The sequence below is a fragment of the Salvelinus alpinus genome, chromosome 23, assembly GCF_045679555.1.
Source record: "Salvelinus alpinus chromosome 23, SLU_Salpinus.1, whole genome shotgun sequence".
NCBI classification, from domain to species: Eukaryota; Metazoa; Chordata; class Actinopteri; order Salmoniformes; family Salmonidae; genus Salvelinus; species Salvelinus alpinus.
The window spans coordinates 37,765,027-37,784,470 of NC_092108.1; the positions used below are offsets into that span (position 1 = coordinate 37,765,027).

Here is a 19,444-nt window from a genome sequence, read left to right on the forward strand (position 1 = left end):
CTTGGTAAAATAGACCACCTGGAGGTGTGTTGGGTCATTGTCCTGTTGAAAAACAAATGATAGCCCCACTAAGCCCAAACCAGATGGGATGGCGTATCACTGCAGAATGATATGGTAGCCATGCTGGTTAAGTGAGCCTTGAATTCTACATAAATCACAGACAGTGTCACCAGCAAAGCACCCCCACACCATAACACCTCCTCCTCCATACTTTACGGTGGGAAATTCACATGCGGAGATCAAAGACACGGCGGTTGGAACCAGAAATCTCCAATTTGGACTCCAGACCAAAGGACAAATTTACACTGATCTAATGTCCAATGCTCGTGTTTCTTGGCCCAAGCAAGTCTCTTCTTATTGGTGTCTTTTAGTAGTGGGTTCTTTGCAGCAATTTGACCATGAAGGCTTGATTCATACAGTCTCCTCTGAACAGATGATGTTGAGATGTGTCTGTTATTTGAGCTCTGTGAAACTCTAATGACCCTATCCTCTGCAGCAGAGGTAACTCTGGGTCTTCCATTCCTGTGGTGGTCCTCATGAGAGCCAGTTTCATCATAGCGCTTGATGGTTTTTGCGACTGCACTTGAATAAACTTTCAAAGTTTTTGACATTTTCCATATTGACTGACCTTCATGTCTTAAAGTAATGATGGGCTGTCATTTCTCTTTGCTTATTTGAGCTGTTCTTGCCATAATATGGAGTTGGTATTTTACCAAATAGGGCTGTCGTCTGTATACCCCCCTACCTTGTCACAACACCACTGATTTACTCAAACGCATTAAGAAGGAAAGAAATTACAAAAATTTACTTTTTACAAGGCACACCTGTTAATTGAAATGTATTCCAGGTGACTACTTTATGAAACTGGTTGAGAGAATGCCAAGAGTGTGCAAAGCTATCATCAAGGCAAAGGGTGGCTATTTGAAGAATCTCAAATATGAAATCTATTTTGATATGTTTAACACTTTTTTGGTTACTTCATGATTCCATATGTGTTATTTCATAGTTTTGATGTCTTCAATAGTATTTTACAATGTAGAAAATAGTAAAAATAAAGAAAAACCCTTGAATGAGTAGGTGTTCTAAAACTTTTGACCGGTAGTATATATATATATATATATATATATATATATGATGGGATGTATAGATATTATGGACAGTATGTGGATGGAATATGTAGTACATCTGAAGAATACGTAGGATAGAATAGTGAATGTACAGGAATTGTTGAATAGGATGACATTAACTAGAATACAGTATATACATATGCAATGGGTAAAACAGTATGTAAACATTATTAAAGTGACCAGTTTTCCATGTCTATGTACATAAGGCAGGGTCTTTAAGGTGCAGGGTTGAGTAACTGGGTGGTAGTCAGCTAGTGACAGTGATTAAGTTCAGCGCAGGGTACTAGGTGGAGGCCAGCTAGTGATGGCCTTGAGATAGGAGCAGTTTTTCAGTCTCTCGGTCCCAGCTTTGATGCACCTGTACTGACGTTCCGAGAACATGTTTCAATAAGACTTTTACTAACACTGCTAGCTTAGTTTGGGTTAACTGTTTTAAACTCCAAGCACAGATATGGCACATGAAAAATCAGTTGCTTAGGCATTAATCTTGCAAACACATTTATTTGTTATTGTGGCACAGCTTCAGTGAGATTCAAACCTATGATCTTCTGTTCTCTATCCATGGAATTAGTCCACGGCGCCACCAGGGTGGAGCTAGCATGCCATGTTTTTTTACTCATACAAAGCTGTTCATTTTAGACTATTCAAACATACCAAATTTCAAAGGAAACAAGCACTCATTAAGATCAGGTGTGGCCAATTACTGGTTGCAGCCAACCCACTTGAACACACTTAACAAGATAGAGAGAGTTTGTTGATGCTGAGAACGAAATGTTTGTACTCCCTGTTCACCCACGACTGCGTGGCCATGCACGCCCCCAACTCAATCATCAAGTTTGCGGACGACACTACAGTGGTAGGCTTGATTACCAACAACGACGAGACGGCCTACAGGGAGGAGGTGAGGGCCCTCGGAGTGTGGTGTCGGGAAAATAACCTCACACTCAACGTCAACCAAACAAAGGAGATGATTGTGGACTTCAGGAAACAGCAGAGGGAGCACCCCCCTATCCACATCGACGGGACAGTAGTGGAGAAGGTGGAAAGTTTTAAGTTCCTCGGTGTACACATCACGGACAAACTGAATTGGTCCACCCACACAGACAGCGTTGTGAAGAAGGCGCAGCAGCGCCTCTTCAACCTCAGGAGGCTGAAGAAATTCGGCTTGTCACCAAAAGCACTCACAAACTTCTACAGATGCACAATCGAGAGCATCCTGTCGGGCTGTATCACCGCCTGGTACGGCAACTGCTCCGCCCACAACCGTAAGGCTCTCCAGAGGGTAGTGAGGTCTGCACAACGCATCACCGGGGGCAAACTACCTGCCCTCCAGGACACCTACACCACCCGATGTCACAGGAAGGCCATAAAGATCATCAAGGACAACAACCACCCGAGCCACTGCCTGTTCACCCCGCTATCATCCAGAAGGCGAGGTCAGTACAGGTGCATCAAAGCAGGGACCGAGAGACTGAAAAACAGCTTCTATCTCAAGGCCATCAGACTGTTAAACAGCCACCACCACATTTAGTGGCCGCTGCCAACATACTGACTCAACTCCAGCCACTTTAATAATGGGAATTGATGGAAATTATGTAAAAATGTATCACTAGCCACTTTAAACAATGCCACTTAATATAATGTTTACATACCCTACATTACTCATCTCATATGTATATGTATATACTGTACTCTATCATCTACTGCATCTTGCCATCTTTATGTAATACATGTATCACTAGCCACTTTAAACTATGCCACTTTATGTTTATATACCCGACATTACTCATCTCATATGTATATACTGTACTCTATACCATCTACTGCATCTTGCCTATGCCGTTCTGTACCATCACTCATTCATATATCTTTATGTACATATTCTTTATCCCTTTACACTTGTGTGTATAAGGTAGTAGTTGTGGAATTGTTAGGTTAGATTACTTGTTGGTTATTACTGCATTGTCGGAACTAGAAGCACAAGCATTTCGCTACACTCGCATTAACATCTGCTAACCATGTGTATGTGACAAAAATACAATTTGATTTGATTTAAATAAGATTCTTAGATCATTCTCTGAACGCTACTAAAATGTTTTGTCAGGTTCTTCAATGATAGACGGAACAGTTTAACTTTGATTGTATACAAGTGAAGACCAAAAAAAATCTAACTTATTGCATGGAATGTGAACACTTAAAGAGATTGTCAGCAGATGTGGTTTTCTTGTAAGAGTTACATTTCAAAAAAGGAGAAATTTTAAATTTAAAGAGGAGCTGGGTTGGAAAGGCCTATGCTAACACATACTGTAGTAACAGCAGGGGTGTAGGTTAGGGCTGTTGTGGTGACCGTATTACCGCCACTCCGGCAGTCACTAGTTATGAAGGCAGTCAAATTTCATATGACTGTTTAGTCACGGTAATTAGGCTTCTCCAAGCTCTGATGCTGCGGATGGTCATTAGTAGCCTACCAAACTTGCTAACTGCCTGGTACTCAGCACTCTATTGTCCCTCTAATCACTCTGACATCAATGCAAATGTAATCTAAAATCAAATCAAATACTTCATGAGGGCCCATGAGCACATGTTGTGCTACATTTCTATAGGCTATGCAGTTGCGCGAGAAAACAAAGTGAAGGCCTCTATTACACACAGGAGGATATCATCAGCTTTCTATAGGCTAGGCCTACTATATTTATTTATCAACTTTCCTAATATTAAGCAATATTATTGCTTCTCTGTAAAACAGGAGTATAGCCTACCTGGCTGGCATAAAAATGAACCATAGGAAAAGCGTCCTCCATTCGCCATTTAAGTGCACAGGAAAAGCGTCCTCCCTGCACCTGTTTCGAGACAGGTGCATGATAACGGTACGTTCTAAATCAAAACAAATTTCATGGGATAATTCCCGAATGCACTGTACAATATATTCAAATATGTGTACACCCCTTCAAATTAGTGGATTTGGCTATTTCAGCCACACCCGTTGCTGATAGGTGTATAAAATCGAGCACACCGCCATGCAATCTCCATAGACAAACATTGGCAGTAGATTGGCCTTACTAACGAGCTCAGTGACATTCAACGTGCCACCGTCATAGGATGCCACCTTTACAACAAGTCAGTAATTTGACACACAACATTAGCACAGAGAAAAGCACCCAATTTACACAAAAAGCACCCTATTTACACATGTCACTCAATTCAGTGCTTTCTACTTCCATGTGTTATACAGTTATTTCAGCTATATTAAAACCAGGAAAATATGAAGAGTTCCCTGCTGATTACAGACCCATAAGTTTAATAAATTGTGACAATAAAATAATAACACAGAATGGCAAAAGTCTTGCAAGACTTAATACATACAGTGCCTTCAGAAAGTATTCACAATCCTTAACTTTTTCCACATTTTGTTGTGTTACAGCCTGAATTTAAATATGCATTACATTGAAATTGTGTATGACTGGCCCACACATAATACCCCATAATGTCAAAGCGAAATGTATTTAAATAAAAACTGAAATGTCTTGAGTCATTAAGTATTCATCCCATTTGTTGTGGTAAGCCAGGAGTAAAATACAAGTCACATAATAAGTTGCATGAACTCACTCTGTGTTCAATAATTCCCATGCTTGTTCAATGAACCATAAACAATGATTGAACATGCACCTGTGGAACAGTCGTTAAAACACTAACAGCTTACAGACGGTAGGCAATTAAGGTCACAGTTATGAAAACTTAGGACACTTAAGAGGCCTTTCTACTGACTCTGAAAAACACCAAAAGAAAGATGCCCTGGGTCCCTGCTCATCTCCGTGAACGTGCCTTAGGCATGCTGCAAGGAGGCATGAGGACTGCAGATGTGGCCAGGGCAATAAATTGCAATGTCCATACTGTGAGATGCCTAAGACAGAGCTACAGGATGACAAGACAGACAGCTGATCGTCCTCCCAGTGGCAGACCACGTGTAACAACACCTGCACAAGATCGGTACATCCGAACATCACATCAGACTGTCCGCAATAGGCTGAGAGACGCTGGACGGATCATTAAGAATTTCAAGGAGAGCGGTTCAATTGTTGTGAAGAAGGCTTCAGGGCGCCCAAGCAAGTCCAGCAAGCACCAGGACCGTCTCCTAAAGTTGATTCAGCTGCGGGATCGGGGCACCACAAATACAGAGCTTGCTCAGGAATGGCAGCAGGCAGGTGTGAGTGCATCTGCACACACAGTGAGGCGAAGACTTTTGGAGGATGGCCTGAGTTCAAGAAGGGCAGCAAAGAAGCCAGTTCTCTCCTGGAAAAACATCAGGGACTGACTGATATTCTGCAAAAGGTACAGGGATTGGACTGCAGAGGACTGGGGTAAAGTCAATTTCTCTGATGAATCCCCTTTCCGATTGTTTGGGGCATCTAGGAAAAAGGTTGTTCGGAGAAGACAAGGTGAGCGCTACCATCAGTCCTGTGTCATGCCAACAGTAAAGCATCCTGAGACCATTCATGTGTGGGGTTGCTTCTCAGCCAAGGGAGTGGGCTCACTCACAATTTTGCCTAAGAATACAGCCATGATTAAAGAATGGTACCAACACATCCTCCGAGAGCAACTTCTCCCAACCATCCAGGAACAGTTTGGTGACAAACAATGCCTTTTCCAGCATGATGGAGCACCTTGCCATAAGGCAAAAGTGATAACTAAGTGGCTCGGAGATCAAAACATCAATATTTTGGGTCCATGGCCAGGAAACACTCCAAACCTTGTGTGTGTGTGTGTGTGTGTGTGTTTGAAGCACTTCGTTAGTGTGTTTACGTATCTGAGTGAGTGGTGCTTGACGGAGCATTTCTGTGTGCTTTGTGTAGTTTATCAGGGCTGTGTGATTGTGGAAGAGTTGTTTCCTGCATGCTGGGTGTTTGTGTGTTTTGGACAGGTTGTCAGAGAGAGAGAGAGAGAGAGAGAGAGAGAGAGAGAGGAGAGAGAGAGAGAGAGAGAGAGAGAGAGAGAGAGAGAGAGAGAGAGAGAGTTTGACTTTTTGTCTTTCTTTATTGAAACATTCTCATTTCATTTAAAACTCACCCCCCCCTAAAATAAAAAAACAAAAATATATCCTGTACTGCATACATGTACCATACTCACCTTTCCATCTACCACATGATACAAACCACCATCACCATACACAAAAACAATACCCTCTCCTACAACCGTATATCCAAAACATCTTCCCCAGCAATACAGACAGCCCCCCCAACACACCATATCTCCTCAAACATCTCCACACATTTGATCAGTTTATAGAACTCAAACTCAACCCTAAGGCGCGCAGAGACCATCCCATTAAACAGTAGTAAAGGGTCTGTTATCCCCCCACCTTTGACCCTGTTTCTCCTTGTTAGCCAAATAGCTAATTTTGCCTGAGCAAACAGAAAATTCAACAAAACACATTTTTCTTTCTCCTTACTCGAATACCTGTATCCCATTATAAACATCCCAACAGCAAAAACCACCCCCAACCTGTCACACAGACATTCCAACAGAGACATTAATGGCATTAACCTGGTGCACACAGAAAACACATGAATCACAGTTTCATTCATTTGACAGAAAGGACACCCCTGCCCAATTCCCGGATCAACCCGTGCCAACCAGCTGTTAGTGGCCAGGGCTCCATGAAGAACCCTCCACTGGAGGTCCCCTGACCTCTTTGGTACTGGGGGTTTGTAGAGCGCCCTCCATCTAAAACCCACCATACTCTCCGCCCCACATACCCCCTGCCACTGATGTGCCTTCACTCCTGTTAGGCTTCTAATGTTCCTAACCTTAACGCAGAGGTTGTAGAGGGCTTTACCTCCCACCCCCTCAAACTCCCCCAGGCTCGGAGTGTTAAAATCTAACAAGTCCTCCAGACCCCCTTGCCAGTCTCCAGTCTCTGCCGTCACCTGCAGTGGCGGAAACATTGGTGGCCCCTCTCCCTTTGGCCTCTCAAACACCCCCCTTACCGGCTCAGACAGTGCCTCCTGGACCTCCTCCAGGAATCTCTCCAGCAGCCTAAGAGACGTTATTCCTGTTTGTTGCGCCAAGACCTCCGGGGTTTTCCACCCCTCCTCTCCCAGCAGTCTCAGGTCACCTAGCCTTTGTAAACCCCCTGCCATCAGTTGCCTCTGCAGGGTGGCCGACTGAACCGATCTCAAAGGGATGGCTGGGTTGTGGAAAATAGGCTCCTCCCACACCCACTGCCCAGGCTCCACACCCCCTTCTCGTGTGGGCCTTAGCAGCTGCCAGGCCCTCAGCACCGCAGAGTAAAACTCTGAGAGACCTGCTGTACTCAGCCTCTCCAGCTTCATGAGGAACAGCTGCCGGTCCAACCCTAATCCGCCAGCTCTCCTCAGCAGCGCGCATGCTGGTTCCCTCCAGCCAACATCAGTATGGTACAGCAGTCTCTGTACCGCCTTTAGCCGGAAAGCAGCCATCCTGCTCTCCAGTTCCACCAGGCCCTGTCCTCCTTCGTGGACGGTCATGTACAACACTGCTGCCTTCAGCCAGTGATGGCCCGACCAAAAGAAGTCCACCAGCTTGCGTTGCAGGTCTGCAAGCAGACCGGCGGGGGGGTTGAGGACAGCCAGTTTATGCCACAAGGAAGATGCCACCAGGTTGTTGATTATCAGCACCCTCCCTCTATATGACACTTGGGACAGGAGCCACCTCCACCTGGCCAGTCTTGACACCACTGCCTGTGACAGCCCCTCCCAGTTCTTGCTGACCCACCTCTCCGAGCCCAGGTACACCCCCAACACTTTAAGCCCTTCACAACCCCACTGCAAACCCCCTGGAAGCAGAGGAGGAGCCCTATCCCCCCATGCCCCACATAACAGAGCTTTGCTCTTTCCCCAGTTTACCTTAGCTGATGAAGCTCCCTCGTACACCTTCAGACTGGTCTCTAGCTCCTGCATATCTTGCCCATCCCTGACCATCACAGAAACATCATCTGCATATGCTGAGACTGCTATTCCTGTCACCACCTCCATGCCTGTCCAGCACACTCCCCGCAGTCTCCTGCGTAGCAGTCCTAAAAAAGGCTCAATGGCTAGTGTGTACAGCTGCCCAGATAGAGGGCATCCTTGTCTAATGCCCCGTCTCACCCAGACAGGCCTACTGAGCGCCCCTCCCACCTTAACCATACATGACGCCCCAGCATACAACAGCTTCCCACAGTTCACAAAGCTCTTCCCAAACCCAAACACAGACATCACATTAAACAGATACTCATGATCCACTCTATCAAAAGCCTTCTCTTGATCTAAAGAGACCAGTCCAAAGTTCACATTAGAACCTCTCGACAAGTCCAACATGTCCCTAATCAAGAACAAGTTGTCCGTGATTGAGCGTCCCGGTACACAATATGTCTGGTCCTTGTGTATTATAGAGTCCAGATGGGACTTCAGTCTGTTAGAGAGGACCTTGGCAAATATCTTATAGTCCGCACAGAGTAATGCCACAGGCCTCCAGTTCTTAAGTTCACACAAGTCCCCTTTTTTGGGCAGGAGAGTCAGTGCCGCCCGACGGCAGCTCATCGGCAACTCTCCTACCTCGACGCATTCACGCAACACGCAAAAGAAATCCTGTCCAATAGTTCCCCAGAATTTTTTGTAAAACTCCACTGGAAGTCCATCGACCCCGGGTGCACGACCGGGGGACATCTGGGTTACGGCCTCTGCCAGCTCATGTGACAACAGAGGAATGTCCATTTCATCCCTCTGTGCCCGAGAGAGCTTAGGGAGTCCTGCGAACAAGACCTGAGCACACATAGGATCACACATTTCTGCCCTATACAATTCAGTATAAAACTCCACAGTCCGCTCCCGCATCTCCCCCACCACAGAGGTCACCCGCCCATCAGACAGCCGTAGACAATGCATACCCTTGGCTTCACTGCTCTGTCTTTCCAAACCAAAGAAGAAGGAGCTGGGAGCATCCATCTCCTTTAGCATGGAGAACCTAGCTCTTACAAGTGCTCCCTTTGCTTTAACCTGGAAAAAACTACCCAGGTCTCTACGTAATTCGGCTAAGTTAGCCTGGAGGCCTACATTGCCTTGCCCCACCATCTCTACCTCCATCTCACTAATACACCGCTCTAGTTCCCCCAATACTCTCCTAGCCTCTGAGGATGAGAGAGCTGTGTACTGTTGACAGAAAAGCCGAATTTGCACTTTCCCCACATCCCACCATTGACTCAGAGACTCATACTCCTCTCTTCGCTGCCCCCATCTTTCCCAAAAAGTCTGGAAACCTGAGCAAAAAGTGGCATCTTGTAAGAGCTTTACATTGAACTTCCAATAAGATGCCTGCCGGGGCCCTGGTGAAATAGACAGCCGAGCCATGGTTATGTGGTGATCCGAAAACCCCACTGGGAGAATGGTAGCACCCAGCAGCCTATTGCTCTGATTCCTGGACATGTAAAAACGATCAAGTCGTGCTGCACTCACCCTAGCCCCAAAAACCTTCACCCATGTATACTGTCTTGTGTTTGGATGTTTAGTTCTCCAAACATCCACTAGGTCAAACTGATTAAAGATGTCCCTTAACACTCCCACTGACACTGAATGAGGCTCTTCCCCATTTCTGTCTTTTGTAAAATCCATTGTACAGTTCCAGTCACCTCCGATCACCAGCGTCTCCTCAGGCGCTACTTGTGAGAGTTCCTGTCTAAGACTCCCAAATAGAACCCCTCTTTCTCTCCCTGTGTTAGGCGCATACACATTTATAAAGACAAAACCCATGTTGTTAATCTCTGCTTTAACAACAAGCAACCTGCCCCTACACACCTCCTTTGAGGAGCAAATTTTTACAGCCAGACCCGGTGCAAAAAGGACTGCCACCCCTGCACTAAGATTTGTCCCATGGCTCAACACACTTGCCCCTTTCCACCAGAGCCCCCAATCAACTTCATTCACCACATCACTATGCGTCTCCTGCAGAAACAACACCTGTACTTTCTTTTGTTTTACATATTCACCCAACACACTCCTCTTTCCCGCATCTCTGGCACCATTTATATTAAGCGAGCCTACCCAAAGAGTCTCCATAAGAAGTGGGAGAAAAGCCAGCAGAGAAATAGACCAATAGGAAAGCTCAAAAAGCCCCAGTGTCAGTAAGAAAATAAAACATTTAAACAGTGTCTGAAGGTAAACCTTTACGCACTGTTGTGACCCACTTCCTCAACCTAAACCGTTTCTTGGGTGAGAGGACACCATGCCCCTCATTTCTCATAGCATGTTGTACTGATCTTACAAACTTTCTAGAATCAGGAAAAAAAGCCTCAAGATTAACTTTTTTCCCCTTAGTCTCATTCAGGAACCTTGTCAGTTCTCTCAACGTGTACTTAGACCCCTCTGGTTGACTGGCTGTCAGCTCCGGGCCAATTGAAGAGGAGTCTGAAAAAAATAACTCCTCATCCTCTTCCTCAGACTCACTTTCCTCCTCTTCTCTATCTCCCACCCTGACCACCTGCCCTTTCTCTCTGGTTAGGGCCTCACCCACAGCAACAGGCAACATTTCCATGGTGCCTTTGTCCACACCCTTTTTCCTTTTCCGCTTGACACCCTCCTCCTCCCCCCCTAATCTCTTACACTTCCCCACTATACTCTCCTCATCCACTAGAATAACCTGACTAGACCCAGTATCATCTACACCACCCTCCATAGCATGACTCGGCCCAGCATCATCTGCACCACCCTCCATAGCATGACTCGGCCCAGCATCATCTACACCACCCTCCATAGCATGACTTGGGCCAGCCTCAGCTACCCCACCATCCATAGCTTGACTAGACTCAGCCTCTGCTATACCACCATCCATAGCCTGCCTAGACCCAGCACCCTCTACACCACCCTCCATAGCATAACTAGGCCCAGCCTCAGCTACCCCACCATCTCTAGCCTGACTAGACCCAGCCTGTGCTTCCCCACCATCTCTAGCCTGACTAGACCCAGCCTCTGCTTCTCCACCATCTCTAGCCTGACTAGACCCAGCCTCCACTACCCTACCATCTCTAGACTGACTAGGCCCAGCCTCTGCTGTCTGCATCTCCTTACCCCCTGCATTTTGACCTCGATTTTCCCCATTTGCGCTTGTATCCTCACCTTGTCTACGGCCTTTATGTGGGCACGCAAAGCTCTTGTGCCCCAAATCCCCACATTCAAAACACCGTAGACTATCTGTGCTGGCAAAACCTGCATAGAGACCCTCCCCATGCCTCACTTTAAAATGCACATTTAGCTGTTGCTCGTTGTTGTTCAGAAACATAAACACTTGCCTCCGGAACGAAACAACGTGTTTAACGGCATCTGCCTGAAACCCTGCTGACAGTACACGGAAACCGCTAGCAAACTTACCAAAACGACTCAGCTCTTTCCTAATTTGATCATCCGTGATAAACGGAGGCAAATTTGCCACTACAACTCTTGTTGAAGGGGTAGAGAGAGGTGAAATTGACACCAACACATCCCTTACAAATATTCCGCTAGCAATTAGCCTACCGACCAAATTAGCCCTTTTCATGAACACAACCACAGCTTTGTTCATTCTAGAAGCAGAATGTATAAACTCAGCTCCTACCTGTTCACCGACCGCGAGCAGAACCTCCTCCACCTTAACTCCGTTCTCAGGAACACACCTGAATCCATGCTGTATAGACAGCGTCTCCTCCGCGCTAGGCTGAGAAGCCATTGCGCACACTACACCTTCCAACCCCCAGGAAAGTTACTCTGTCAGAGGATAAAGAGAGAGCTAGAAAGAGAGAAAGAGAGCGAGAGAGCGAGCTAGAAAGAGAGAGCGAGAGAGCGAGAGAGCGAGAGAGAGAGAGAGAGAGAGAGAGAGAGAGAGAGAGAGAGAGAGAGAGAGAGAGAGAGAGAGAGAGAGAGAGAGAGAGAGAGAGAGAGAGAGAGAGAATGCCCTGTACACAGATGTCACTCAGCCACTAATCAGGATGGGACCAGAAAGGTCAGGCTGACAAACAGATCCATAGGACAGATCAATCAACCAGAGGAACGAGTAGAGCAGAGGCAGATGCTAGTCACTTCCTGTCAACTGGAACAGATTGTACTGTAACATTAAACGTAAATAATCACATCATCAATGTCCCAACCACTGTACGTTCTAATCACTTTAATCTGGGTTCAGTCGGACCCCTGAATCACAGAACAGCTTGACTTCCACCCTCATTAAAAATAAATACACAACTGTTCATTAAACATACAGTAATCATAGGAATGTATATAAAATGGTAGGATATCAATGTATTTAATATGGCATGATATCATACTTCGGTATACTGTACATGCTACACAAATAGACTCTTACTTCACAAATAGAAATGGTGTCTGTTATGATATTACTGTATATTGATACTGCCCAAGTGAGCAGAAGCATTAACTTTGTATTGTAAACTGGTTGGAGAACTACGCATGTATTCTCTCTCTCTCTCTCTCTCTCTCTCTCTCTCTCTCTCTCTCTCTCTCTCTCTCTCTCTCTCTCTCTCTCTCTCTCTCTCTCTCTCTCTCTCTCTCTCTCTCTCTCTCTCTCTCTCTCTCTCTCTCTCTCTCTCTCTCTCTCGTACTTTAGATGGCTTAATATTATGGAACCTCTTTACACTGCATTGATCAGTTAGTAATGCCGCAGGACCATGAGTGTGTGTGTGTGTGAGATTCCTCATCAATCAGGGAGGATTAAAGCAATATTATCTTCTCACACACAGGAATACTCTGGAGCAAGTGTGCGTGCGTGTGTGTGGGGTGGGGGGGGGGGGATTTCCCTCCATAGGACACAAGGCGATTAATAGAAATCCTATGTGGCTTGATAGTAGAGTGACAGTTGAGAGTGACTTGAGTAGGCGTAGGAGAGGAAAAGCAAGGGATGATTTGTCAAGTGTGTTGTGTATGGAGAGCGGGTTAGAACGGAGGGATGGAGGGATGGAGGGAGTGGAGGGGGAGACAGCCCAGCTGTCCTGTCTGGACTTGAGGACCAAGAACAACACGTACCAGCATTACTCAAAGAGTGCGCTAGGAAAAACACTTCCCCTGAAATAAATTGACTGGTTCCACAGTAAATAGCTCACAGTGATGTACTGACAACCAGCTGGTTGTATTTATATACAGACACATACCGCGACGTACAAGCACATGAATGCAAAGCAATCACACACACTCAGTCTGACACACATACAGGCAAACACATACAAACATATACATGCAGTCAAACACCCCCGCTCTCACTGTCATACACACACACACACACACACACACACACACACACACACACACACACACACACACACACACACACACACACACACACACACACACACACACACACACACACACACACACACACCTTCCGACATCTTCTTGGTTAACCAACACACAGTGATAGAGCCAATCAGACTGATGGAGAAACTAATTAACGAGAACAGAGATGGTTGAGATAGCAGAGATGTGGAAGGAAAGAGACACAGGGTTTCTCTGTCTGTTCTTCCCTCCCTTTCTCCTACTCAGCGTCAAAGGGCTTGTAAAGCCAATAAGGGATGCTTGACCAGTCCCTCCATCTGTCTCTTTCCCTCCTTCTGTCTCCCTGCCCCCCTCCCCCTACCTTGATCAATCTCCCTCACTCACCGTCGAAGGCCTTGTACTGTCCGTTGAGGGAGGCTTGCAGGGCTCGTCCAGCGTCTCTGATCAGGCCCTGCATCTCGGTGCGACTCAGGTTGGATAGGCTGTCCTCCATGACACTGGTGCAACACGTGTAGCCCTGGGGACAGATCCTCAGGTGCTCTCCTAGTGGAGGGAGAGAGGGAGTAGAGAGTCGATTAACACTATAGGTCACTTAGCATCACAGGTTTGACAGGTACGGTTTGGCCACACTGTAGTTGCTTAGTCTTGTCAGTGTCATTGACTGATTGATTATCTGGTACCGTCCACAGATCAACACAAAACATTTCCGTTATATCTAAGGACATACAGCACGGCAAGAGGCTTACTGAAGCGACAGCAAGTTGCACTGCGATACGTACGCTATTGACGAGCCCTTGTTTACTATTCACTAGCCCTAGACGAGGGCTCGTCGAGCGATGAAGCAGGAACGGCATACCGAACACCAAGATCAGGGCCCGTAGCCGCAAAGTGTCTCAGAGTAAAAGTGCTGATCTAGGACCTGGCGTTATTATTCATTGTGATCTAAAAGGTGAAATGCTACTCTGAGATGCTTCATCTCTGGAAGCGTCGGAGTGAGATGGATGGATGGGATAGGGTCAGGAACTCATGTCAACGGGGATATACGGGCAAGAAAAGCTTCAACTACAACCTTGAAATGAATACATTGTTCTTTACATGAAAAAGGTATGGACGTACAGTTGAAGTCGGAAGTTTACATACACTTAGGTTGGAGTCATTAAAACTCGTTTTTCAACCATTCCAAAAATGTCTTGTTAACAAACTATAGTTTTGGCAAGTCGGTTAGGACATCTACTTTGTGCATGACACAAGTAATTTTTCCAACAATTGTTTACAGACAGATTATTTCACTTATAACTCACTGTATCACAATTCCAGTGGGTCAGAAGTTTACATACACTAAGTTGACTGTGCCTTTAAACAGCTTGGAAAATTCCAGAAAATTAGGTCTTGGCTTTAGAAGCTTCTGATAGGCTAATTGACATCATTTGAGTCAATTGGAAGTCTACCTGTGGATGTATTTCAAGGCCTACCTTCAAACTCAGTGCCTCTTTGCTTGACATCATGGGAAAATCAAAAGAAATGAGCCAAGACCAAAGAAAGAAAATTGTTGACCTCCACAAGTCTGGTTCATCCTTGGGAGCAATTTCCAAACGCCTGAAGGTACCACGTTCATCTGTACAAACAATAGTACGCAAGTATAAACACCATGGGACCACGCAGCCATCATACCGCTCAGGAAGGAGACGCGTTCTGTCTCCTAGAGATGAACGTACTTTGGTGTGAAAAGTGCACATCAATCCCAGAACAACAGCAAAGGAGCTTGTGAAGATGCTGGAGGAAGCAGATACAAAAGTATCTATATCCACAGTAAAACGAGTCCTATATCGACATAACCTGAAAGGCCGTTCAGCAAGGCAGAAGCCACTGCTCCAAAACCGCCATAGAAAAGCCAGACTACGGTTTGCAACTGCACATGGGGACAAAGATGGTACTTTTTGGAGAAATGTACTCGGGTCTGATGAAACAAAAATAGAACTGTTTGGCCAAAATGACCATCGTTATGTTTGGAAGAAAAAGGGGGATGCTTGCAAGCCGAAGAACACCATCCCAACTGTGAAGCACGTGGGTGGCAGCATCATGTTGTGGGGGTGCTTTGCTGCAGGAGGGACTGGTGCACTTCATAAAATAGATGGCATCACGGGAAAGGAAAATTATGTGGATATATTGAAGCAACATCTCAAGACATCAGTCAGGAAGTTAAAGCTTGGTCGCAAATGACCCCAAAAATACTTCCAAAGTTGTGGCAAAATGGCTTAAGGACAACAAAGTCAAGGTATTGGAGTGGCCATCACAAAGCCCTGACCTCAATTCTACAGAAAATTTGTGAGCAGAACTGAAAAACTCAGTTACACCAGCTCTGACAGGAGGAATGGGCCACAATTCACCCAACTTATTGTGGGAAGCTTGTGGAAGGCTACCCGAAACGTTTGACCCAAGTTAAACAATTTAAAGGCAATGCTACCAAATACTAATTGAGTGTATGTAAAATTCTGACCCACTGGGAATGTGATGAAAGAAATAAAAGCTGAAATAAATAATTTTCTCTACTATTATTCTGACATTTCATATTCTTGAAATAAAGTGGTGATCCTAACTGACCTAAGACAGGGACTTTTTACTTGGATTAAATGTCAGGAATTGTGAAAAACTGAGTTTAAATCTATTTGGCTAAGGTGTATGTAAACTTCCGACTTCAACTGTATATGACGTATTATACACGTTGCTGTTATTTGGCCCCAGGCAATAAACCTTCTGCAAACATTCACACATAGGCCTCACACAGTGTGGAGATTGGGAACAGTTATCAGCCAATCAAAAATAGATACAATATTTAAGAGGTTCAACTGAATAGATTCTTTATCACATTCCGAACGTGTTCACATCTACCCACACGCTATGCATACTGTCAGATGGAGCATGTCAACATCCTTTCACTGTTTAATTACATTCCCTTTCTTAAGAGGCTGTATTAAGCCTCTGGCACACAAACCTCTCTCTCTCTCTCTCTGATCACTGCTCTAGTCCTGCCAAGGTGAGACAGAGAGTGTGGGCTGTATCTAACAAAGAAAACCATTTTGTATTCACATCATGCTGCTCTCTCTCTCGCTAAAGTAGAGAGAGGTTTGACTAACCAACAACTCTTAAATGACTGGAAATCTTTTATTCTGTCACTCATAGTGTATACAGAAAGCTCTACACACACACACTCACACCGGGACCGACACGCAGAGAATGCCTGTCGATTGAGTAACACCTGGCTGCACACTGATCAATGATAGTCTATTACACGACGTTACACCGTGAATATGACGTAGAAAACACACACTAAGTGCTAGTCATAGTGATTTTCTTTCAGGTGTCCAATAGTGTCCATTTAGCATGCACATGCTGATACCAGATCTCATAGTTCCCCTTCGAAATTCCACGTATTACGGACATACGTCTATTTTTGGCGCATTCATTCTGCGTGGTTGACAGGGTTTCATCTGAAACAACTCAAAGGGTTAAGTTCAGGTATTCATTCCCGAGGGGTTAAGGTTCGGGCTATGGTTTGGGAAAGGCCTAAAAGGAAATCATTTAAAAACAACACGCTGTTTTCCAATCAACTATCATGGAGTATTCCCGCGCCTTGTTAGAGCATTGTGAACTGTGGTGGCGCGGTGGCCTAAACAGAGTGCTCCGGCTCCGAGCATCACCAGTGCTGGGCAATGTTTTTTGTTGTTGTTGTTGTGAGCACTGAGGAAGGTATACAGTATATCGACGTTCTCAGGGCCTTTTCAGACGTCTGAAATCGCCGTCTATTTCTAGTGACCAGGCTGGCATCTATAGAAGGGTATGTTTGGCCCACAGAGGGGAATATCAGAATGATAGCCCAACAGTTTCACTGATCAAAGATATTGATCTGCTGTGCAGGACCTCAACTGTTAAAGCCAAGCATTTTGCCCTTATTTAGCTGTAGCCTGCCATTAATCGATATGTGTGTGTGGGTGTTTATACATTTATGACTGTGTGTGCTGCTCCGTGAGTGTAAACAAAACAAAATTTGACCAACCGGGAAAAAAGGCTATTTCTAGGGGGTTTACAGTAAAGGTTAGAATTAGTGTCAGGGTTAGAATTTGGGTTAGGGTTATAGGATTTTGAATGAGAATCAAGGTTAGTTAAACAAGACTGTGTGTGTGTGTGTGTGTGTGTGTGACTTGTGTGTCCATGTGAGCGAATGTGTTGTTGTTGCCACGGTGTGTGTATATAGTCCTGGAGTGTCTCTTCAGTCCTATGTCAGTGTATGAATTAGCTGTTATTTTCCTCTTGAGGTACTGGCGAGGCGATTGCCTCAGTATGGAAGGTAGAGTGACACTGAGCAGCCCTCATCTTACCATGTCACCGCAATTACATCAAGACCACAGCAGACTCATACACTCATTCCTCTGACTCGTGTGTGAAGGTGTGTGGTGGTGGGGGGGAGGGGGTTGGGTGTCTGTGCGTGGGTGTGTGTTTGCCTGGTCTACTGCCTGCTGCCTGCTGTCTGAAGGACGTCTGAACTAAGTGAGTTGGCACACACCCTCACACATACACACACACAGCCTCCTAAACCTCCGCCTTGCACAGCTCATCCGTAATAGTGTTGTTTCTCCAGTCGGTTTGTCTCGAAGCAGAACAGACCTCCGCATTACACTCATACACACTCAAAAGTGTGTATGAGTGTGTGTGAGTGTGTATGAGAGTGCGTGAGTGTGTATGAGAGTGTGTGAGTGTGTATGAGAGTGCGTGTGCATTTGTCCGTGCCTGTGCCTGTGCGTGGGCAAGCCAGCCAAATCACTTTCAATCAGACGGTAGAGCAGATTGAAGAAGCAGCGTTCCTTAACGGTACTCTCTGTCCCCTCCTCGCCAGTCATCACTCACACTCCATTTCCTTCCCAGAGGACACTAGGGCAATCACAACAGTATTCTTACTGAAGAACCCATACTTTACTGTCGTAGAGTCACACGACTTTTAAGATGGTATTGGGAGGTATTGATAGTGCTTTCAAAGGGTATTGGGAGGTATTGATAGTGCTTTCAAAGGGTATTGGGAGGTATTGATAGTGCTTTCAAAGGGTATTGGGAGGTATAGTGCTTGGGAGGTATTGGTTGTGGAAAGTTATATTCTTTTGAATAATGTGGAATTACCCTATCGGAAGGCACAGGGAAAATGAGGATAAGGGATGGGTATATGGAATGGCTCTATAAAAGTGACCTCTCTTCTTAAATATTTAACAGCAAATGTTGGGGCAATAAGCACAAAGATGTGGTGCCAGCCATGCACGTTATTTATGTTTAGAGTAATGACAACAAACACACACGCACACACACAGACACACAAACTTGACCTGGTCTGACCCTTCCTACACACCCCAGCAAAGCAGACTCCCATGTCCTTGTGTCTCCCCACCTCACCCCTTAGCCCCCTGAGAAAGGGTGTTAGAGGGGGCGTGAGCGAGAGGAGGGATGTTATGAAGCACTTAAGTTTCCTTGTTCCCCCCGAGCCACTTCACTTCCTCCTTGCACACACACACACACACACACACACACACACACACACACACACACACACACACACACACACACACACACACACACACACACACACACAGAGTCACTAAAGAGGGAACAATTCTCAGGCCATTAACTTATCATAGGCCACCAGGGAGGAAAACACCTATTAAAAACCAATCGGGGCGGAAGCTAAATAATGTTGCGCACACTCCAATAAACCCAGGCCAGAAACAGATAGAAATGGCTTTTAAAGAATGGGAGGATGTTGGGGGGAATAAAAGAGAGAAATAAAGAGAGAATCAAAGCGGTTCATTGCCGGATTGTTTCAATTATCGGTCTGGCCTGCTGTGACAGAGGTTAACACAAGAGTCAGGGGAAAAAGAGAGAGAGGAAGGGAAGAGAGAGGGATAGAGAGAAAAGAGAGGGAGGCGGTGCCCAAGGGAGATCCACAATGAAATAATGACCCGTTTGAAAGGACCACCGTCTGAGACGGCCAGTCAAGTAGGCTGTCTAAAA

At 45.6% G+C, this 19,444-nt stretch overlaps 1 protein-coding gene across 1 annotated transcript in view; it reads right to left on the reverse strand.

Moving 5' to 3' along the window:
* The window catches only part of LOC139550908 (glypican-1-like), a 111,856-nt gene that overhangs the window by 36,512 nt on the left and 55,900 nt on the right, over nucleotides 1-19,444 (reverse strand). Inside the window, exon 3 of the mRNA XM_071362165.1 lies at nucleotides 13,778-13,936. Within this exon, the coding sequence (XP_071218266.1) occupies nucleotides 13,778-13,936 (159 nt within the window). The remainder of the gene's footprint in view (nucleotides 1-13,777; nucleotides 13,937-19,444) is intronic.